This window comes from Cydia fagiglandana, chromosome 1 (genome assembly GCF_963556715.1).
Source record: "Cydia fagiglandana chromosome 1, ilCydFagi1.1, whole genome shotgun sequence".
Lineage (NCBI taxonomy): Eukaryota > Metazoa > Arthropoda > Insecta > Lepidoptera > Tortricidae > Cydia > Cydia fagiglandana.
The window spans coordinates 28,742,824-28,767,694 of record NC_085932.1 but is presented as its reverse complement, the minus strand read 5'-3'; the positions used below and the strand labels follow the sequence as shown (position 1 = coordinate 28,767,694).

General features: G+C 39.5%; 2 protein-coding genes and 1 long non-coding RNA gene across 4 annotated transcripts in view; 2 read left to right on the top strand and 1 right to left on the bottom strand.

The window, feature by feature from the left end:
- LOC134668848 (protein phosphatase methylesterase 1) overlaps positions 1–14,571 on the bottom strand; it is a 34,179-nt gene extending 19,608 nt beyond the window's left edge. For both annotated transcript variants that reach the window (XR_010098835.1, XM_063526326.1), the window contains exons 1-2: positions 14,359–14,571; positions 13,551–13,752 (exon numbers count right to left, since the gene is read on the bottom strand). Coding sequence is in view for 1 of the 2 variants with exons in the window: in XM_063526326.1 (XP_063382396.1) it covers positions 13,551–13,752; positions 14,359–14,429 (273 nt within the window). In the remaining variant the exon portion in view is untranslated. The remainder of the gene's footprint in view (positions 1–13,550; positions 13,753–14,358) is intronic.
- The window catches only part of LOC134669561 (uncharacterized), a 475,395-nt gene that overhangs the window by 382,051 nt on the left and 68,473 nt on the right, over positions 1–24,871 (top strand). The gene's annotated exons all lie outside the window — the stretch shown is intronic.
- Positions 14,761–24,493, top strand: LOC134671512 (zinc finger protein 836-like). The gene is made up of 10 exons (XM_063529381.1): positions 14,761–15,079; positions 15,427–15,736; positions 16,739–16,840; positions 17,491–17,544; positions 17,914–18,067; positions 19,146–19,270; positions 19,607–19,726; positions 20,283–20,424; positions 20,972–21,113; positions 24,237–24,493. Exons 1-10 carry the CDS (start codon positions 14,951–14,953, stop codon positions 24,453–24,455), a joined length of 1,497 nt encoding a protein of 498 aa, XP_063385451.1. The 5' UTR covers positions 14,761–14,950; the 3' UTR covers positions 24,456–24,493.

The following is a 24,871-nucleotide window of genomic DNA, read 5'->3' as shown; positions in this document are numbered from 1 at the left end:
CACCAGTATCACTATATGTTAGGGTGGTTCAAAAAACATTTTTTTTTCCTAAGGGGCACCCCCTTATTTAGTTACACTTATTATGTTGATAAAATACACCAAGTTTCGTAATTTATCTCAACTACAAGGGGACGCTTCACCACGTTGAAATTTTGTATGTTGTTTGAAACCCAAAAAAAAGAGTATTATTCAGAATTTTATTTAAATATCTGGTTTCACACTATTTGCACATGTGATGTATAAGTTTTGAAGTAGAAAAACATTTTCTTTCAAAATAATATCTTTTAAATCACACTTTCAAATAATGTGAAAACTACTACTTACATAAAAATCTAAAAAATAGTAACTTATTTTTTTTGGATTTCATACAATTTGAAAATTTCTAAGTGTTTGAGCACCCCCTTGTAGTTAAGATAAGATTACAAACTTGGTGTATTTTGTCAACATAATAAATGTAACAAAATAAGGGGGTGCCGCTTCTTCTAGCTAGAGTTTGAATTTTTCCCATACAAACGTGAACCACCCTACTACTATATGTAGCACAACGTCCTGAGTGGCGCAGGCTGCTGCATGACAAAGAGCGCGATTTCGAGAAGCAACGTAAAGTTGACCTCGACACTAAACGCGATGATCTGAAAGCGCGCCAGCCTGCTTCCATTCACTACCACTATGTGGCTGGTGTTCTCACGTGCCCTCAATGTGCGCGGAGGTTCGCCTCCAAGATCGGCTATGTCAGCCATATTCGGGCGCACGAGTGCCGAGCTAACTAGGAGTCGAAGTGGTCGCCATGGTCGAAATCGGCCGGAAGGATCATCATCATCATTTCATTCACCTAGAAGATTTGAAGAGTGCCCTCGATTCCTCATAAATCTCACCATCAGAATTGGGTTTTGACAAAGACGGAACCAATCTGTATGTATATACTTACAAGTACAACTCAACTAAAAAAAGAATTTTCAAAATCGATCCCGAAATGACGGAGATATCAAACATTAAAAAAACATTTTCATAAATCATTTATTTTATTTTTCGTGATAAACTTAGTGTACATACAAAAGTAACATGCAAGGCTTTTAATACAAACATAATTACAAATTGTTTACCACGAAATGGGCTCGCCTCAGCATAATGGTGACCCGAGAGTCGGCGCTGGTCTTCCGGCGAGTCCATTTTGGTGGGCCACGATCGCAGCTGTACGGCACGGCCTCGTAGAACTGAACGCAACCATGCGGCGGCTGCCAGCGCCATCTGGTCTACGGGTGTGACAAATGACAGATAACCTAAAAGGCAATGCCGCGCAGACAGGGTGCTAACAATAACAATTGAGAATACTAGAACATTTCAAACATAAAACACATGGAATAACTGTGAAAACATTACAAATATTCGGATACAAACAAACAACATAAATAAATAAGACTACATACGTGATTAACGTTAAAAAAGGTTACCAAACACACTGTTTATTCTGTTTACCAAAGTGAGAAGTGAAGGAGAGATCAAGAAAATATCTCTTACATAAAAGGCAGTTAAAACACACGCGCAAACAGACAGCGATAAAGAAGGGATATGACAGCAAAACTACATACAGACGCATTGGGTTACTTACAGTGAGGAAAGGACATAAAAAACAGGTATTTATTATTATACAATTGCTTGCTATTTAGGACATACATATTAAAATTCAATCTAAAAATATTCTATTTATAATTATAATTACCTTAATATAATTATTGACGAGTAGTTATATTCGCCAGTAATTACCTTAAAAGCAACTAGTGTCATGCCTTAAAGTTTCCTGTTGCCGCTGGTGTTGTAGTGTGAATATTTTGAGTTTGGCTTTAAAACTTATAATACTTTCTAGGTTCCTGAGAGGGGGTGGAATGTTATTCCAGCAACGGGTGGCCATGTACTTGAAACTCCCACGGAAGGCAGCTGTAGCATGTCGAGGAGTTACCAACTGCACGCTGCAATTACGTGCGCCAAGTGATCTACGAGTGGACATCCAAGACAACTTCTCAAAAAGATATGACGGAGATTTGTATTTTACAATGCCGAATAGAAGACCTGCTAGATGAAGCTTTCGACGGTGCAGCATTTTAAGAACACTGTGTTTATTTAAGAAAGGAGTCACATGGCCTCTAGGTGGGATATTGAAGCAGAACCGGGCGCAAGCATTTTGCACCCTCTGTATAAGTCGCTTTGTTTTTGATAGGAGGCGTGGACCATACACTAAATCCATATAATTTAATTTGGAAAGAACAAGAGCTTCAACTAACTGAGTGCGCAAGGTTTCGTTGATAAATGGTCGTATATTATATAGTAGTTTGAGCCTGTAAAAACAGTTTCTAACAGATTCAGTAACATGTTTCTCAAACCTAAGTTCGCTGTCCATAATCAAGCCTAAATTTCGAGCCTCATATACGCGTTCAATGGGTTCACCTGATAGGAATAGATCTACAGTAGGTCTGATTATGTTCAGCTGATTTTTGGTGCCAAATATTAGATATTTTGTTTTAGAAGGATTGAGCATTAAACTATTATCTAAAGCCCAAGAGGCTATACTTGCAAGGTCTACATTAAGTTTTTGAATAGCAGTGTCAATTTCAGAAGGTTTACAAGTAATATATATCTGTATGTCATCTGCATAAATATGATACTTGCAGTGTGTGATGTGAGTTGTGATGTCTGCTGTATATAAGATGAACAGGATTGGGCCGAGTATCGACCCCTGCGGAACACCTCTGGAAAGGGGCATTTTTCCTGAGACTTTGACCGGTCCATCACTTGAGGACAGCTTTACATATTGGTGCCGCAATGTGAGATAACTATGAAACCAATGCAGAGCACTATTATCAAATCCATAGTAACTTAGCTTTGATAGTAACAGGTCTATATTAATACAGTCAAATGCCCTGGAAAAATCAAGTAGCACAAGCAGTGTACACATACCCTTATCTTGTGAGCAAAGAATGTTGTCCGTGACATCAAGCAGGGCCGTCACAGTACTGCGCCCCGAAACCGAATTAATACCTCCTTTTTAGGGTTCCGTAGCCAAATAGCAAAAAACGGAACTCTTATAGATTCGTCATGTCTGTCTGTGCGTCTGTCCGTCCGTATGTCACAGCCACTTTTTTCCGAAACTATAAGAACTGTTGAAACTTGGTAAGTAGATGTATTCTGTGAAACGCATTAAGATTTTAACACAAAAATAGAAAAAAAAAAAAACAAATTTTGGGGGTCCCCCATACTTAGAACTGAAACTTAAAATTTCTTTTTCATTAAACCCATACGTGTGGGGTATCTATGGATAGGTCTTCAAAACAAAAATGATATTGAGGTTTGTAATATAATTTTTTTCTAAACTGAATAGTTTGCGCGAGAGACACTTGTGGTAAATTGTGTGCACCCCCCCCCCCCCCCCTTCAACGTCTAAAATAAGAGAATGACAAACCTAAAAAATATATATGATGTACATTATCATGCAATCTTCCACCGAAAATTGGTCTATTGAAAATGTGCAATTCTAAGCTTAAGTCCGTTAATAATATTAACGTGGGGACAAACCCAAGTTCCGACGAAGAGGATTCAATTAGTAACTGTAAAGAATGTCAACTTTTTAACTTAAGGTCAGTTAATAACGAACCAATCCTAGTTCCTATTATTCTTGATGACAATGTTAACCTTACCATGGAAATTGACTCTGGGTCAGGCATGAATGTAATGTCAAGCGAGCTGTATTTGAAACATTTTTCACACAAGAAACTTCTAAAAACGAATATTAAAATGTGCCTTTACAATGGACATAAAATTTCGCCCTTAGGTCATTTTCATACACAAGCTAAGTTTGAAGGGCGGTCACGAAATATTCGTTTCTTTGTTGTCAAAAATGGCGGTTCCCCGCTACTTGGGCGAGAGTTTATGTCTACATTTGATATGACTATTACGTCTAAAATAAATAAAATTGATTTATTTCCAGCAAATAACCCAGGGATACGCGAATTGGTCAACAAGTATAAAGAATTATTTAACAAGGAATTAGGCTGTTATACACGATCTGAGGTTAATTTACGGTTGAAGGAAGGTACGAGTCCGAAATTTTGTAAAGCACGGCCTTTGCCTTTTGCTATTAAGGACGCAGTGGAGGCCGAACTCGCAAGGTTAGTTGAGGTCGGTATATTAGAACCAGTAAACCATTCTGAATACGCGACGCCGATTGTCCCGGTTCCGAAATCTAATGGTAGTATTAGAATATGTGCAGACTACTCTGTAACGTTAAACAAGGATATTCACGTTGATAAGTACCCCTTGCCTAGGATCGAAGAGGTTTTCGCTAAATTAAGCAATGGTCAACATTACTCAAAATTAGACTGTAGTCAGGCCTACAATCAGATTAAATTATCAGACGAGTCTCAAAAACTGACGACCATCAATACGACCAAGGGGTTGTTCATGTACAAGCGGCTCGTGTTTGGACTGGCTTGTGCTCCGGCGATTTTTCAGCGCACTATTGAGAACCTCTTGGCAGGAATTGAAGGTGTAACAGTTTTCCTTGATGACGTTTGTGTGACAGGTCCGACTAAAACTATACATCTAGAAAGATTAGAAAAAGTTTTTCAAAGATTTCAGGAATCAGGGTTTCGATTAGAAAAAAGCAAATGCGCCTTTTTTCAGGACAGTGTAACGTATTTGGGCCATATCATTAATAAGGATGGTCTACACAAATGTCCGAAAAAGGTGGAGGCAATCGCTAAAGTACCTAAGCCGTCTAATACGACAGAGTTGAAGCGTTTTTTAGGTATGGTAAATTATTACCGGAATTTTGTTCCTAATGCTTCGGCTATACTTGCGCCACTCCACGAACTATTGCGTGACGGCGTACGGTGGGTTTGGATGGATCGACAGCAGGAGGCTTTCGATTGGGTGAAGAGAGAACTTAGCAGCGATCGCGTGTTAGCACACTTCGACCCGACGGCACAACTGGTGCTGACCGTTGATGCTGGACCCGCGGGTCTTGGAGCCGTGTTAGCACTAGTCGACGCCGCTGGCTGCGAACGTCCGCTAGCTTTCGGTTCCCGCTCTCTTTCCCAGAGTGAACGCAATTATAGTCAACTGCAAAAGGAAGCGGCTGCCATTGTCTTTGGTGTTAAACGCTTCCATCAATATCTATACGGCAGACAGGATCCGTTTATTTTAAAGACTGACCATAAGCCGTTGTTAGCAATCTTTGGCCAGAAGGGAGGCATGTCAGTGACCACAGCTTCGCGGTTAGTAAGGTATGCAATATTCCTATCTGCGTACAATTATAAAATTCAATATACAACAAGTAAGGAAAATGTGGTTGCCGATTTTTTTTCAAGGGCCCCGTTGGACCAGGTACCCCAAGAGGGTTCGCAAGATGAGGTAGACAATTGTTCACCAGCCTTACATTCACTTCAATTAGAAGGATTGCCGGTCACGTATAAAGACATTCGCGAAGCGACTTCAAAAGATAGCGTGCTTAAGACGGTAATGAAATATGTTAATGATGGCTGGCCACGTAAAATTATATGTCAGAGTATCTTGCCTTATTTCTTATGTAAAACAGACCTGGAGTTAGTCGATGGTTGTCTACTTAGAGGACACCGAGTAGTAATACCCACTAAGTACAGAAACGACATTTTAAAAGAACTTCACCGGTCTCACCAAGGCATTGTTAAAACGAAAAGCGTCGCCCGTTCTCGGTTGTGGTGGCCCGGCGTCGACCGCGACATCGAGCAGGCAGTAGGCGCTTGCCGCGTGTGCGTGGCGCTGCGGCCTGCGCCGCCACGCGCCGTGCCCCGGCCCTGGCCGCGACCCGCGGGACCATGGACTAGGATACATATTGACTACATGACGGTCGCGCAATCGACTTATTTAGTAGTCATTGACGCTTATAGCAAATGGCTAGAGTGTATTGATATGTCTAGTGGTACAACTTCCAAACACTTGCTTACAAAATTAAACGAATTATGTTCTAGGTTCGGCCTCCCTGAAACGATTGTGTCCGATAATGACGTCAAAATAGCTTCTCAGGAGTTTATTGATTGCTGTAAGTTTAACGGTATCTCGTATCTCACTTCACCAATTTACCATCCATGCAGCAACGGACAGGCGGAGAATAGTGTTAAAACCTGTAAAAAAATGATCAAGGCTATTTTAGATACTCATACCTGTAAGCATAAAATTAATGAAAAGCTTCAAGAATATTTGTTTGAGTATCGAAATACCGTACATTGCTCGACCGGCGCGTCCCCTGCGCGGTTAATGATGGGCCGTGACTTACGCTGCAGATTGGATCTGTTACGCCCACCGTGTAAAAAACAATCGGATCAGTTAGAGGAAATTATACAAACTTGTAATGATTCTAGGACATTTCGTGTGGACGATTGGGTGTGGTGTCGCTCATATGTTAATAGGAAACCGGTGTGGCACAAGGGTAAAATAATAGAGAAAATAGGAAACCGAATGTATTTAGTTAAGTTAGATATTAATAATTTAATTTGTAAACGTCATATTGACCAATTGAGGCGTTACGTTAGTAACCCAGATGTACACCTCGAGCGCGAGGTAGCAAATTCGTCATCCGCCTCTTCTACGCCATTCCAATTGATAGACGATGACCCCGCGGACGAATGGCAAGACGCGACGGATGGGGAAGCACAGGTAGACGTAGGAGAGCTGCCGCAGCAGCTAGAGGAGAGGGAAGTACCGCCGGCAGAGGTCGGAGAGCCCACACCTCCTGTGACGGTGGAAGCAACAGAATTGACACCACCGGCATTTGAGGTCGAACGCTTAGGGAGTAGAGTTTTGAGACCCCGGAAGGTTGTTAATTATAAAGTTTAATTTATGTTTAAGGTTGTTGTTATTTATATACAACTTAGGTGCAGTTGCAATGTATTGATTTTAGTTAGATATATTTATTTATAGCTTCTGGCTCTTCAGCTAAGGGTGGAGGAGCTGGTATGTATCCTCCCGCGTGTGTCTATGCTTGTTCGATTACGTTGACAATGTCAAGAGATGGAAAATACATTTATTTTGATCCTGTAAAGAATCTAGTTTTATTAATGTTTATTAGCGGATAATTCCCATACATTTCAATATACATACAGAATGGTTCCGTCTTTGTCAAAACCCAGTTCTGAGGGTGAGATTAAGGAGGAATCGAGGGCACTCTTCAAATCTTGTAGGTATACATATAGTAGTAGGGTGGTTCACGTTTGTATGGGAAAAATTCAAACTCTAGCTAGAAGAAGCGGCACCCCCTTATTTTGTTACACTTATTATGTTGACAAAATACACCAAGTTTGTAATCTTATCTTAACTACAAGGGGGTGCTCAAACACTTAGAAATTTTCAGATTGTATGAAATCCAAAAAAATTAAGTTACTATTTTTTAGATCTTTATGTCTCTCTCTCTTCAATCGGTCCCTCATTGCTGAGGATCGTGACTCCGTTTGATTCCGTCAACTAGTTGTATCCATCGGTCCCGTTCTGTAGCTTGGTGGAGTGCGTCGCTGACAGGTATTTTTAGTTCCTCCGCTATTTGGTCCGACCATCGTTTGGGACTTCTAACCCTTAGGCCTTTTTCCCTCTATTTTACCGGTCACGATAAGGCGTTCCAAATTGCTGGTATCACTGCGTGCGTAGATTTTTATGTAAGTAGTAGTTTTCACATTATTTGAAAGTGTGATTTAAAAGATATTATTTTGAAAGAAAATGTTTTTCTACTTCTAAACTTATACATCACATGTGCAAATAGTGTGAAACCAGATATTTAAATAAAATTCTGAATAATACTCTTTTTTTTGGGTTTCAAACAACATGGTGGACATTTCAACGTGGTGAGGCGTCCCCTTGTAGTTGAGATAAATTACGAAACTTGGTGTATTTTATCAACATAATAAGTGTAACTAAATAAGGAAAAAAAAAGGAAAAAAAATTCCCCCTTAGGAAAAAAAAATGTTTTTTGAACCACCCTAACATATAGTGATACTGGTGTTTTTATAAACAAACCAAGCATTTACATTCAAAATTGTGACATTTGATGAAGTGAAACTGCTGATGATGATCAGAATGGAACTCTTCAACGACGCATAGCTCATGTTTGGGGATTTGTCCTCTTCGTTATGTTTGTTAAGCACGTTAGGTTTTTAAGTCACATTTTCGTCAAGTTCAAGTTCTAATGATGGGACACATAAGGAATCGAGGGAACTCTACAAATCTGAATGGCATTGTATAGTGACTTTTGTATTTTCATCAGGCAAACAAGGATTTACATTAAGAACAGTGGCATTTGATGAAGTGGTATTGCTGATGGTGATCAGAACGGAACTCCTCGACGACTTGTCTTTTTCTAATTGATTGTTAAGCAAGTTACCCCACTGGCAAAACAAGCAAGATTTTGAATTCGACTTCTACCTGAACCTGGACCCGGACGCGGACCCGGACTCGAGATCGCGAATTCGGACACGGACCCGTTTTCTATTTGGTTGGTGTAAATGGTGTTGGTGAATTTTTTGATTAATTCGGGCGAAAACTGGAAGGTTAGGTTAGGTATCATAAAATGTTCATGAAGAGAAATTGTAAGAGATGGTATCATTACCAACAACTGTGGAAAATACTGTTTGGTTACTCTTTATTTAAAAATAGCAAAATCAAATTGCATGATTTCATTCGTTTTCTCCACTGTACACAGAATAAGTAATGATGTTACTATATATGTTGTTGTTGTTGTGCTAGTTGCTCAACCGATACGGGTCCCCGAACAAATGCCTCCCTTCCTTTGGAGAACCTGTTCCCGTGCCCACAATGCACCCGTTCTTTTAAAAGCCAAAAAGGCTTAAACATACATATCGGCCGTATTCATATCCCCCCCAGTCTCACTAGCCCGGATACGCAGCCTGCTTACGTCGCTACACAAGCCCAGCCCCTATCTGAAAAGCTAAGTACATTTAAACAGTCGGTCCCGGTAGTAAAGCGTATTCCTCGCAGCGCACGGATTCAGGTCGCTCACAAACTTGCAGAAGACATAAAATATGCCATAACCCAAAACACACAGGAGTCCTGGGAACATCTCCTCACTTTTCCCTACCGGATACTCTACGTTAAACAAGCCCCGCAAAGAGGTATTTCTTTAACTTCTTTAATCAAGCAGAACTGCCTCAACCCCCACGACTTGAACGATCTGCCCAAGTCCGGGCTTAAACACAATTTCTCTCTAAGCCGGAATGTAGTAAGTAAGCTAGGGGAAGGGAATATCAAGGGTGCGGCACGGCTACTATTCTCTAGTGACGTAATAGCTCCTAACACAAACGACACCCTTGAAGCCTTACGAAGTAAACACCCCACCCCGGATGCCAACCTGCCTCTCCCTGATCCTCCTGACCCATCCGGCCCTTGTCTCCGTGTGTCCTCAGACGATATTTTAAAATCTGTTTTTTCATTTCCGAATGGCTCTGCCGGCGGCCTCGACGGTTTATCACCGCAACATTTAAAAGACCTTTTGAGCCACACATGTGGTGAGGCTGGTGACGAACTCCTTAAAGAGGTAACAGCCCTGGCCAATTTCATGCTCTCGGGATTGGTAATCCCGGAAATAACTGATGTCCTTTACGGTGCCAACCTGTGTGCTTTGGCAAAAAAAGATGGCGGAATCAGGCCAATAGCAGTTGGATCAACTTACCGTCGCTTAGCTGCGAAATGCTGCTGTGCTGCTGTTTCAAGCAAGTTGACCGGCTACTTCCAACCTATTCAACTGGGTTTTGGTTCAAAGGGCGGCTGTGAAGCGGCGGTGCACGCTCTACGAACTTTCATTGATAGAAGGGAATGTGAGGTTTTAGTAAAAGTCGATGTAAAAACCGCCTTTAACTCAGTCGACCGTGGTACCGTCCTGGCCCAAGTTAAAGAAAAAGTACCGGAGCTTTTCAACTTTGTTTGGCAATGTTATAGTTCCCCCTCAAAATTATTGTTTAAAAATAACTCACTGCTGTCATCCGTGGGATGCCAACAAGGAGACCCCTTAGGTCCGGCCCTGTTTAGCTTGGCAATTCAACCGATCATCGAAAGTCTAAATAGTAGCTTTAATGTTTGGTATTTGGATGACGGCACCCTGGGTGGTGATGCCGAAGTGGTAATAAACGATCTTCAAACTTTTTCAGAGAAATTTTCTCAAATAGGCCTCGAGTTTAATTTTTCAAAATGCGAAATATTCTTCCCAGACGAATATATTCAAAAAGACATAGCCCTATCGCGATTCCGTGCAATAGCACCAAACATAAAAAATATAGACAGCACTTCGCTTCACCTCCTTGGGTCACCCGTCCTGGATGAATCGTTTCCGGCATTTGTCAATCAAAATTATCAAAATTTTATTACATTTTCAGACCGCTTGCGCCAAATCAATGTTCACATGGCTTACACTTTAATTAAATACTGCCTTTTCGTTCCAAAATTTACATATGCCCTTCGTTGCAGCCATCTTTGGATGTACCCCGACCTTTTAGAAAAACTTGATGATGTAATAAAAACCACCCTCACATCAGTCATAAATATTGATTTGGACTACAACCAATGGTCCCAAGCCTCCCTACCTATTAGACACGGAGGTATAGGGATCCGCAAAATTTCGATCATATCTCTTCCTGCATTTCTTTCATCCATTCACAGCACCCAAAATTTAGTTGCCAAAATTCTAAAAAATCCTCCTGATCTCCAAATTTCCTTTGCCACAGATGCCATAGATTTTTGGAGGGCGAACTGCCCCAACACCGAACTGCCTACGACTCCCTGCTCGCAACGACAATGGGATGAGCCGCTCTGCGCTCTGGTACGGGATCACCTGCACGAAACGTTCACCAGTCCCGTGGAGCGTGCTCGTCTCCTTGCTTGTTCCGAGTGGGAGTCGGGGGCGTGGTTACACGCCTTACCCTCCAAGAATCTTGGCACTCTTGTCAGCAATGAGACATTCAGACTCTCGGTGGCACTGCGACTCGGTGCAGTCTGTGTCGCTCCGCACACATGCCACTGTGGATCTACCGTCACTGGTAGGGGCCTGCACGGTCTGTCTTGCAGCAGGAGCGCGGGCCGCATCACACGCCACGCCAGCATCAATGACATTCTGCGCCGGGCCTTTACCAGTGCCGGAGCACCAGCCGTCCTGGAACCCACAGGCCTGACCAGGGACGACGGCAAAAGGCCCGACGGGATGACTTTAGTTCTCTGGAGGCTGGGCCGGCCCCTAGTGTGGGACGCCACGTGCGTCGACACACTGGCGCAGTCCCACCTCCCGGGAACCTCGACCAAGGCCGGGACGGCCGCCGCAACGGCCGAGCACCTCAAACGGCGCAAATATGCAGCCATTGATTCTGGTTGCATGTTTGAGCCGTTTGGGGTGGAAACCCTCGGGCCTTGGGGACCCGGGGCACACCAAATATTTAGGGAGCTGGCGAAGCGTCTTAATGATGCTACAGGTGACCAGAGGGCTGGGTACTTCCTTGCCCAGCGAATTGGCATTGCCATTCAGCGCGGCAATGCCACCAGCCTTCTGGGCACCCTACCATCCGGCGCCGAGCTAGCTCCCATTTTTTATCTGTAAATATTTGTATATAGTTGTTAGAGTTTAGTTTTAGTTTTAATTTTAATGTTTAGTTTAATTATTTTGTTAATACTTTTATTTTTTTGCTAGAGTAGATATTACCGAAAATATAAAGTGCTTATTAATGTTCAGAATATTATTTGAATAAACTTAGGATAGGATACTTAGGATAGGAAATAAAATGTGTGTTTTTATATCTTTAAACCAAATTACTAAGTAGACTGCACATACATTAAAGTCACATTAAAATTCCATTTTGCGAAATAGAGATTACAACATTTAACTTTGCAAAAGTAGATAATTGAAATATTTTAAAAGCAATAAAAATAGATTAGGTTAGATTCGAGCTACAATGACATTAGTTTGGGTTCAAGGCAAGGTTGCAGGGCCTCAACAAGGGAAAAAAGGGGGAGGGACTATTGGCCTGGCTCAGTGAGCCAGAACTCACCCACTAATCCCTACTACTGCCGTAAGCAGGTAATGAATTCCCAATGTATTAAGTTTAGGTTTGATAAATTATAAATATATTTTATTAATAACATAATAATATACAAATATGTATAATCATAAAGTAATAAATAAGCCTACAGCTATTAATAATGTCCGTAATCTGTATAATTCCAAAATACGGATCCCTCGGATGCGGATGCTGCTTACATAATCTCGTCTGTCAAGGTGTTTCGGCAGGAAAGGCCTTGGCAGACTTATAAATTCCTGAAATGAGGGTTCATACCTACCGACTAGAATTGGTTTCATGGTGGTATCAGATGGGTTAGTGAACGGTAACCGATGGTCATCTTGCTTATAATCTCGTCTGCCAAGGTGTTTCGGCAGGAAAAACCTTGGCAGACTTATATATTTCTAAAATGGGGGTTCATACCTACCGACTGGAATTGGTTTCATGGTGGTATCAGATGGGTTAGTGTAGGGTAACCGATGCCGACCTTGCTTACATAATCTCGTCTGCCACGGTGTTACGGCAGGAAAAGCCTTGGCAGACTTATATATTCCTGAAATGAGGGTTCATACCTGCCGACTGGAATTGGTTTCATGGCGGTATCAGATGGGTTAGTGTACGGTAACCGATGGTCATCTTGCTTATAATCTCGTCTGCCAAGGTGTTTCGGCAGGAAAAACCTTGGCAGACTTATATATTCCTAAAATGGGGGTTCGTACCTACTGACTGGAATTGGTTTCATGGTGGTATCAGATGGGTTAGTGTAGGGTAACCGATGCCGACCTTGCTTACATAATCTCGTCTGCCAAGGTGTTTCGGCAGGAATAGCCTTGGCAGACTTATATATTCCTGACATGAGGGTTCATACCTACTGACTGGAATTGGTTTCATGGTGGTATCAGATGGGTTAAATTAGGGGTCCCGTTGGCCACCTTTGAGAGCGTCTGCCAAGCACTTCCGGCTAAAAAAATACTGGCAGACTTCGCTTTTATGTGTCTACATGTAAATTTCTAACTGCTGCCATAATTATTATTTCGGTATCAGATGGGTTAAATCAGCCCCCTTTTTTCGCACCGGAAGTGGCCTTCTTTTTCGTACTTTCGGCAAGTTCCGCCGTGGCAGACTATCGAATTCGGACTTAGCATCACTTTTATGGTTTCCCATTGTGTATTTCATCGTGGTATCAAGTCGGTTAAAAAATTTGCGGCCGGCTCTTCTACTATTATACAATAAAGTGTATTCAAAGGTAATTGGATATGTATTTGTTACCTATCCAAGTATCCATAGACAATATTCATAAGGTTTTTACTGCTAGTTAGCAATTAGTACCTACATTATCATAAAGAGTGTGTTACAGAATTATACTATTGCATGGTATTTGTAACATCAACTGTTTTATTTGACTGAATTCACCTGTATAGACAGTTTATTTAAAGATTATTATGACAACATCCAATAACAATTAAAATTGAAACTAACCGTGAAAAGTGCCCAGCTTAATCCAGAATACCCTCCGCCATGCAATGTCACCAACCGAGGTCTGCTTGAGTGGTCTGGCTCTGGAGACAAATACACCCTGAACCTTCCGCTTTCCGTCTCCACATCCACATACTTCTCAAAGTACTGCTGCCACGGCACAGGGCTGTAATCCTTGCGACGGGCCATTCCGAATGGAGCTAATCTGAAAAAAAGGCATTTTGAATTCAATAATAAAATTGACAATCCTCAAGTGATGTCATGTGATTATGATTATGTCCCAGAATCGACAAAATAACACAAAATGAGTAGTTGACTACTTTAACATGCCTAACTTTTATTACCATGAGTAATTTGAGGAGGGCTATATAGCTTTTCAGTCACACTTTAATTAACTGAATCTGAAAACTTGCTATAGTTCAATGAAATTACAGTGAAACTGGTCGTGCCAATTACAACACTTATGGCTCTATGGATGGTAGGTAATTGGGTATCACATATGTATAGGATGACTGATACATAACAAAATTCAGATAGAAATCTTCAGGTTGTTCCGTTTTTATATTGTAACTTTAGAGATGGTAAGGAAAACACCAAAAGATTAATAAAGTATATATTTATTCTATATAATAAGAGTAAAATACCGGCTACTAAACATAATTAGTAACAAAAATTGCAGACTTTTAACATTATCATAATAACAATCTTAAGCGAAGTTCTATTGTTCCATAATTACCCATATTTCCCAGCACAATAAAACCGTAATATTACAATACTAATCAGTTTAAAAATGTATGAAAATAATAATTACTTTCCACTTGCTGATTTTGGACAACGGGGCGGCAATTTACTCTTCATTATGCTTTTCTGTAGTGCTGACATATTTATAAATTTATTTTATATTATGTATTAGTGTATATTCAGATAATTATACCAGAATATATTTTGTTTTATTATTTTATTAGGACCTAAATAAAAACACAATTCACATTTTTTTACAATAATTGTCAATTTGTCAAAATTAGTGATGCGGTACTAGCTTAATTTTACGATAAAGTAACAATGCTCGATTCGTATACCTAGCAATCTTATATCGATTAATATCAAAGCTTAACATTTCTTGTAAAACCGGAAACAAGACGTTGATCGTAACGTAAGCACTAGGGCTGTCAAAGTCAAAGCAAATGTGACAACCTCGAAATTGACGTCAAAATACTGTTTGTGTCTAGGAATAAAAATGTTTTGTAACAAATATTATGAATAATATTACTCTTCCCAATACTTACTTAATGACGCAGCGACCCAAAATGAGTCTTGGCCTCCGATATTGTAGATCGCCTTTCCCATACTAAATAATCAAATATCCCAAGTACTTACATTAAAAATCTGATAAAACTACAGCAATGGACTTTACAAAAATGTGTCGAATCTGCCTTGAATCTAACAAAACAACATACGATATTTACACCAGCTATTACGCTAAAAGAAATACCATGTACTGTGAAATGCTGGCCAACTGCACTAAGCTTAAGGTACGTTATTTTTATACTTATCTATATGATACTAAAATACTTTTTCTAATGCTTGTTGTCAAGGGATGTTTGTGTCTCTTAATTGCAGAAACGTTTAGTTGATTGACGATCTATTTCTGTCCCGCGAGTCCGTTCGTTAGCGACTTCTAACTGTTTACATTATTTACTGTTCAGAACCAAAGTTTAGATTGTTTTAATTTCATTGTATTGTGTTTTAAAAAACTGTATATAATACAATACTTTTTATTGCACACCTCACACAGTATGTATGTGTATGTATGTATAATTGATGTTGTAAATTTAATATTAATAGAAAATCAGAACTTACAATATTGACTATATTTTAGCCTACCAAAGATGACGGTCTGCCCAGCACAATCTGTAAGAAATGCAGCCGCCAATTGAAACGATCGTATGCATTTAACCTGAAATGCGAGGAGAGTGACAACAAATTAAGAAACTATTTAGAAGACATTAATGATATAAAAGATGATGACAAAACTAAATTAAATGAAGAAATATTAGAACTTAAAACTGAGGAAGAAGTTAAAAACGAAAATGATTTGGATGTTAAGGATGAGGTGGATACAGTATGCAATGTCATTAATGAAATCTTTGAGAGTACTGAAAATGATTTAAAGGATGATATTAAACTTGGTATGTATTCACATTTAACTATATCAGAAACTATAGCACAGAAACATAACATACATTAAAATATGCCCTATGTAGATTTGTTTCACATCAAGATTAATAATGTTAAAAATATTATTGTCAATAGATAGTTAACGTTACCCTACTTAAGTTTGCGTTCATAGTTTTTATCAGGAATATTCCTATATAGTGTAATATTCTGCTAATTTGAGACCTTTATATTTATGTTATTTAGCATTATATATGTGGAAGTTTGTAATTTGCATATATAGTAGATAAGTCTATTAACCTATGTATATTAGGCAGTAAGCATCCCAAATAAAAAAATAATAATAATAATGGAACAACTTGTGGTCATGACAAAAAAAACACACTTTGTCAATCAATCCATCATAGAGATGGGACGAATATGGACTGCCGAATACGAATATTTGATTCAGTTCATACCAAACCGATTATTTGGTTGGGCTAAACCTGCCTAAAGGTTCTGCTACACAGGCAACCTTAAAACGCTGAAAACAAGTTCATACAGGTCTGCGATCTACACACCCCTGTCTTTTTGACCCCTCTCCCCTCTGGACCGGCTGGGAATGTTTATGAAAAGACACGGAACCATCTCATGCCTGACCTGACCCGCGCCAGCTAGCAGATGCCCTTAAAAAAGAATATCTTAATCGGTAAATATTCGGCAGTTCTAAAACCGAACTATTCGGCCGAATATGAATATTGAAAAATATGCCTAATGTCGAATAATTACCGAATATTTGGCCCATCTCTAATCTATCATACGTGTAGTGGGAAAAATTTTGTGGATTTCGTGGTGGGTGCTGGGTCTTATGGCTCAAAGAGAAAATATGAATCAATGACTTAATCATTCGGTCAGAATCCTTATCATAACACAGACCAGAAGTCAAAAATGTTGTATACTTTCCGTTATTTTGATTGGATTCTTCACATAAAGTTAAATACATACTTGAATTTAAATATGTAAATGGTACATTACAGAAGTGAGCTGCAATGAATATGACAATGGCAATGACAGTGGATGGGACGCAGACGATGACAACATGCTTTTGGGGGATTTACAACTGATGAAAAAGGCTAAAGGTAGGTATTATTAATAAACATAGCCCTTATTATTTAAATTTATAAACATTGGTTACAAGTAATGTAATGAGGTAAGCAAGTAATTTAAATAAAGCCTTTCATTTGTGTTAACTGTTAATTTTTTATTTTTGTCTAAATTGTAATAAGAATTTTATCTTTATCTTTATGTAATACATATCGCGCATTGGATTACTCTGTAAAGTGGTATTGTATAGTTAATTATTAAATAAAATAAAAAATATGTCTATCCCATCCCCATCCCATCTATTCTTTTTAGCCCATCCATCATCTTTTTTTTCTTTCATTATACATATTGGAAAGAGGCTCTATGAGAGTGTTTAGCCACATACGTGATAACTGGACGGACCCGGACGAAATAGCTTGAACTTACCCACATAGACCTTCATGTAATTTTATCCTTGGAATTATACCTGGTTCTGAAACTGGATTGATTTGAGTTTGATTTTTTTGTGATATCTAACTGTTCATATGGAATTATCTTAGATGAGTGCTTATTTTAAGGTGGGTAAATCTGGATTCGATAAAGATTTTGAATAAATATTTTCACAATTAAATTTTTTGCTATGGTAAAGTGTAGAATTGTATGTTGTAAGAGCTACAATATAGTAATAACATCTTTTATTTTATAGATTTTACCATAGAAGGAGAAAAACCCAAAAAGAGAAGAGGACGGAAAAAAAGGGGTGAGTACTTGCACACAACACAACATTAATATTTTGACTTAAAAACTAATTAGATGATGGAAATTTGGTATAGAGAAAGTTTGAGTCCCGGGGAAGGGCATAGGATAGTTTTTAAATTATGTCGGAAATCATCTCTAAAGAGAGTGCAAAGGAAGGTGGAACTGAAAGAGTTAATGAATTGCCTAATAATTGAAGTAAGCAATGCGCGAATTGAATGATTGCTATTAGCATTGTACAGGCGCTATACCTACTTTAGCTGCTGTCACTAATTCCAAACGAATTCGCAGATGAAGTCGCGGGTAAAAGCTAGTATATTTAATACGTCTGTGTCTCACGGAAGCTTTGTTATAATTTTCCCTTTTTTTTCAGTGTATTCGCAGTCCCACCTGCCAGAGAGCAAGTTGCCGCACCAGTGCGACATCTGTGGCAAGTTTCTAAGCACCAAGAGCAATCTGAAGGCGCACAAGATCTGCCACACGGACCTCCGGCCTCACAAGTGCAGGGACTGCCCCGCCACATTCAGGTACTTATACACGGTGGCTAAAAAAAATTTGCCCGTTGCCAGGGAGGTTTTGGGATTACACTGAGCAACTTTTACTATGGGACCAACCCCGAAATCGCGAAAAAAAATTACCCTCCTATCGAAAATGGACCCGCCAAAATGTATGAAACAGCTACATTATTTTTTCGCGATTTCGGTTGGTCTCATAGTAAAAGTTGCTCAGTATAATCCCAAAACCTCCATGGCAACGGGAATGTACTTATTTTTAGCCACCCTGCTAACTATAGGATAGCATTATTAAAAACCTGATTTAAATAAATTGGCATGTACATATTGTGCATGGAAAAATACTATAATAGTTATTTGTTTTACAAGGGGGAAAAGTTGATGTTTAACCTCTCGTGAGACAAATCACACAATACACAATACAAGTACTTAAACGACACAATAGCAAACAATATAGGTACAGAACAATATAAAATAATGAATATAAAATGTCAACAATAAATTATTAATTACGTAATCTAACTAGAATCTAAGGTACGTCATTTGGTCCAGTTATGGGACACTGGTGCATGCAATGACAAGCAGTGTCCCATAAATGGTCCGTCAAGCCTGTCGGCGACGACCGCCAGCAGAGCGCTGCCGCCGGCGCGCACACGCCGCGCTGCTGAGGTTGCTCTCTTGCGCATGGCGGCGTATAAAAGCAGTCCACACGCGCCTCCGCGAACATTCCCGAGGCACTGCCAAACCTCGGTAAATGCAGCAGCGCCCTTAACGCGTTACTGTATTGAACACGGAGAGCGTTGTATGCCTTCTGTGTGTATTTAACCCACAGGCTGCGCGTGTAAAAAGTGGTACAATATGCACGAAACAGTGTAGTTTTGACGTTAAAAGAGATATTCCTCCTATTATCCTTATATTGATACTCGAGTAAGCGAAAGATTCTGGTGTGGTGAAAAGCATTTATTTCTGTATTGAGAGTAAATGCCATAGGCTATATGATCTTGTGTCAACACTCTTTGGATGCATCATAATCATTCTGTCATACATTTATTTGTATAAAACTTAAACTTTATTTATTTTTTTACATTTCCAGAGGTTACAGCGCGCTATTCCAGCACAAGAAAGTGCATACAAGAGAGACCCCATACCACTGCGAATACTGCCCTAAACAATTCGGTCGGCGCACGGGCCTCGTCAACCACATACGGATACACACAGGTTTGTACTCAGGGTACAGACAGCAACAAAAGTAGGCTGCCTATGTGCCAAAAGTACATCCAATTTACCATTCTCTGATAGCTATACTACATATTGACGCCGACTGTACCTAATTATACTAATAATACCCTGACGATTGGACGTACCCTGCAGAAATTCTACCAAAGAACCTATATGAGACATCGTAGGTACCTTATCACAGTGACAATAATATGATCCTTAGCCGTTTTCATATTGATTGCCACTAACAAGGTATGAAGTGGCACAGAAATCAAATTTGTACGTCTGACTTCATGTGTTGTATAATTAAATACATGTTAATATTTCTGTTCGTAGGAGAGAAACTGTACAGCTGCGATGTATGCTTCAAAAATTTCGTGCAGAGCTCGCAGCTCTCCATTCACATGAAGAGGCATAACGGGGACAAAACTTATCTCTGCCAGGAATGCGGGAAAGGTAATCCAACGACACCTAAAACGAAATTAAAAATTCTGAGATAAGTGGGTGAGACATAGAAAATGTTAACTTCGACGAAAAAAGCAACACCCTAATATAGACTCCTGTTTGTAACACAATATCAGACAATACACGCAGGCAATACCTCTATACAATCGGATGGCTGGTGGTACAGTCGCCATCAGATATATCGGAGCGGCCAAGGTGCTCACAATATCTGAACATGCACCCTGACGCCTTGACAATAGAGGCGTGTTCAGATATTTGTGAGCGCCTTTGTCGCTCCGATATATCTGATGGCGACTGTACAAGTTACCCCCCTTAGGAGTAAAACGTAAGGCAAGCTTCGAATTAAAGCTCTTTTAAGTCGCCATTAGATCAAATAGAACCAGTGACATAAAGTAGCATGTTTCGTGGTATTATTTTTGAGAACTGGATGGCGCTCTACGCTATAATCTTATAATAAACGTTGACTTGTTTTTAAACGCTATCGAGTAAAAATGTTAAATTTGGCTTACCTATTTGAACAAAGCGTTTAATATTGTTTTGTTTTCAGGATTCCCTATAAAGGCGGATTTGAAAGTCCACCAAAGGATCCACAACGGGGAGAAGCCCTACTCTTGCCATCTCTGCACCAAGACGTTTGCGACCTCTGGCAACCTCTCAATACACGTCAGAATACACAATAAGGAAGTTAGGTGAGTTGACATGCATGTGTATGTCGAATAACAATACTTTTATAACAGTAGAGCTGTACCTATAGGTTGACATATTCACAATGGGGAGAAACAATCTTGTAATCTCTGCACCAAGACGTTTGCGACCTCTGGCAACCTCTCAATACACGTCAGAATACACATTACACAACAAAGAAGTCCAGTGAATTGATACAGACTGTCTTTCGCCACTCGTCACGGCTTTGTGCATGTTCCCGCCAGTCGCCACAAAATGAGTCCAGGTCGTCTCGCCATCTCATTTTTGGTCGGCCTTTGCCTCAGGTGATCTTTTTGGCCCATCTGTCCGGGTGCATCCAACAGATTGGCGGCCTTCACACCCACATCTGCGATTCCAGTTTTGGAGCGCAGCACTGAGTTCCTTATCCGTTTATTATCCTTATATTTTAAAGACATTTCATTCACGTTCCACATAAAAAATGCATTGTTAAAAATTGGGTAATAGACCGCGAGTCCGACTCGCGCTTGACCGGTTTTTTATATGATTTTATTTATGTACTTAATATTAAAGGTACCGGTGTAAAGAATGCAACCGCGGGTTCGTGACGTGCAGCGCCTACAACGTGCACCTCAAGCGGCACAAGGGCCAGAGGGACTACCACTGCGAGTGCGGCAAAACTTTCTACACATCCTCCGCTCTCAAACTACACAAGGTAATGCCTGTCTACAACCGTGTGTGGCTTATAACCGTAAAAGCTGTAATAGACGGTAGTACCGAACCGTGACCTTGGTCCGGTCAGCATATCTCTTCACTCTCCTCTCATCTACTCAAAGGTTAACTGGAAGAGATCCCTCAAAGGGATAAGTTCACTTTTGTACTTCTTGCTAATTGTATGTTATGTTTAATATGTCTTTTTGTAGAATAAAGAGTTAGTACTACTACTACTACTACTACTACATATCTCTTACTCGCTGTCACTTATAGTGCGTCCTTAACGGACGCACGGCGGTCCACCTACCATACGATCGGACAGGCCTCGGAAAGGACTAAGGTCGCGATCTGGTACGCAAGTCTGTTACAGCTTTAAGGTGAATCAATTCGTTCGTTCGGTATTGCATATTTGTGGTGGGCTCATGGCCACTGACCACATTGTTCTTATGCTTTTGTTATGACTTATGACCAAGTACAGAGCGTGTGTGAGAACGCATCCATAGTGAACGCAACCTAATATGCGGTCTCTATCGCACCGCGTTGTCTCGCTCTTCGTTCGTGGATCGACGTAGAAATTAATGGCTGACTGGATGTTAAAAACTAAATTAAATAATAACGCGCTTGTTAATAAATCGGAGTAGGTATCTTTTCGCTAACATCACAGCGTGCAACAACTCGCATGCGATTTTTGATACCTACTTAACCAATAAACCAAATACCGTAATGTTTCAAATATTGGATGCGATTTATGCCGAGCCCTTTTTATTTGTGCCGCTTCATGCATCATGTTTTTACATAATTAATATGCATGATTAATAATTGGCCAAGCACGAAGTCAAGACTACGGTGTTCAGAGCACCGTACGACACATCCCTAGGTGGTTTTAAGTTTGGGTACTAATACTAATTTATCCCATAAGTACATTTTATTGACTAGGAAATAAGAAGGTAATGTCTGGGAGCTCTGGGACCTTGGAGTTTGGACTTTTATTAAAGTCCTCTGGGCTAGTATAGGTAATGTAGAAGTTACAAAGCTTCTACCTTAGATATATTTTTTAGAGATTAAAGATTTTATTTACCACCTTGTCGGGTTGATTAGTAGAAACAAATTATTATTATGAGTAGTAGAAACAAATTATTATGAATTTCTCTGTAATTTGTACAAACCATTTCGTAAACTGACATTCCGCTAAACTGTTGTTTTTACATCTTACTAGCATCCATAACATATTGAAGTATGATATTCTTCCACTTGTCCGAACATTTTCATTATTATTGATTCTTTTTTTGTGAGAATGGCTTTTTCTGCCACGGCACTTTGCCATTATTGATTTTTTCAAACACCAAAATAGTTGACAATTTAATATAGGTACGTCAGAGTTAACAGGCAACTTCGAGCATGAAAAACTAAATCCGTCAAAAATACTGGGTATACATACAACCTCATAATCTTTGATATAGTCGCAATTGTTGTATTTTAAACTCGTAGACTGGGCAGGCACGACTCAAAAAGGAATAATATTACAATTAAGTCTGTGATTCGGCATTTCTCGGTTTTTGACGTTAGGCTTGTTTCTGACTCAAAATATAATTAACGTAAAGTATTATTCAATTTGCTCATGTTTCATATAAGTCACAGAAATAAGTACCTAATAATAAATGTCTAAGTTTTAGTACAAGTAGGGTAACTGCGTCAGGTTGCCGTCCAGTACCTGTTTCCGTCCACTTGGCGGAGTTGCTACAAAGAATTGCGTATAATTTGAATATAAACCTAACTTACCGGACAATTTTGGACTTATTGTAACATCAGTTTTTAAAAGCAAAAATATTTTAGTAGAACTGGAATTCATGAGTACCAAATCTTAACTGACATTTTTGTCACTCAAACAAGTTTGATCAAGATCGGCTTACTTTATATTTCGTCAACTTTACCTTTCGTCACAGAACAGTATCTAGTTGCTGCTCTCACCGATCGGTTCAAAAATATACATACTTTATACAATTAATACATAAATGTAATGGTACTTAATGAAAAGGAATAGGTACTGTTTCGACGAATCAGATACTCTCAGTAAAATCTATAGGTAGATGACGCCATATTAGCTGTTAATAAATATTGAATGACTTTATTATCTCTATTCGCTTTACTAACTCTATGTGCTCTAATGTGAAAAAAAAACACAACGACAGTGAAGAACGGAATTCTTAATTTAAATTTGAACTGATAAACTCCAATAATAAATATGATTCTTACTGAGCACACTGCGATAGTCCATTGATTGGAAAGCCCGTTCGAAATTTAAACTTATTTGCTTTATAATAAGGTTGCATTTTGCAGATCTTTTACTCTCTCATACTTATAGTAGGCTATTCAGAAAAAAATGAAATATCTCACAAAAGTAAGTAAGTAGAATTAAACTTTGTATCAAAGACATAAGTCATAAATTTCAATGGCAAAGTTTTAAGTAAGGATCTTTCTAACTAAAAGTACTTCTTAATATGAATGACCAGTGTAAGCATCAGTTAGCTAACCCTAAGCAACCAAAGATCAGGCTGCAGTTTAAAAACTAATAAAGTTAGAGTTAACCTGATAATTTTCCCGCCGTCTCCATACTCGTTTTAGTTGGATATTGACTGGTCAGCTGCCTGTTAGCTATAGTTTTCCCGAAAATCGCCAGGACAGAGGTGAAAATTTTTGTATGAAAACTTGCAACTTTAAATGCATTTTTTATCGAAACTATTGCATTCTAAAATGAAGTCAAAATCAGTCCATCGACTAAATTTTTTGCAAGCTTTCTAATGGTACCTCACACGATTCTTACAATTGAAAATAAAATTCAGCCTACCCCTCTTAACCCCTAAATTTCCCCCTAAAATCAGAAATAAGCAGTTTCGACTTATTCACAGTGTTAGTGATGGTACTTGCCATAACTATTCCAAATTTCAGGTACCTACATCAAACGGTCTTTGAGAAAAACGCATTTAACCGATTTGCAAGACCGAAGTGATCCCATAAGAGCACCGTGAACAAAGTTTTGTACGGTGCTCTAAAAATGTTGAACCTGTTGTCAGTTTAAGTTACTCTTCCTATCTCTGTAACTTGATCAATTTGTGCTATATCTCAGGTAGTGCACACCGGCGAAAAGAAGTACCAATGCAAGATATGCGACCGTAAGTTCTCGCAGACCAGTCACCTTAGCCGCCATTTCAAGCGGGACCACGCGAAGCCGAACATGCCTTTACCGTCTTCAGATCATTATAAGTTAGTTATAAGTAATGAGAATAAATCGTTTATGTTTGACGTGTCGAACGCGAGTCAGGGGGTGAAGTGTGAGGGGTCGTAGTGATACTATATTTGCCGTAAAACTTAGAGTGCGGCCACACTAGCGATTTGCAAGCGAGGCGAGCGCGCACCGAGTTCGCAACGATTTCGTCGCGAGCGCGCAACGTTTTCGCTGCGTACTGTCATACTGAAATGGGAGCGACCTCGTTGCGCGCTCGCGACGAACTCGTTGCACGCTCGCCTCGCTTCCAACTCGCTCGCAAATCGCTAAACTACAAAACGTAATTCAAGACCGAAAAAAATAAGACAATGTTGCCACTGCAATAATTTGTTTGTAAAATGGTAAATTCCTTTTGATAAATAATAATCAGGTTAAGATAGTTTATTTATTAGTAATATTACTCCTACGATTTTAATAAAAAAGGACTTGTATTTACTTATTTTTACATAAATACAAGACGCGCTAGTAAAAGTGGC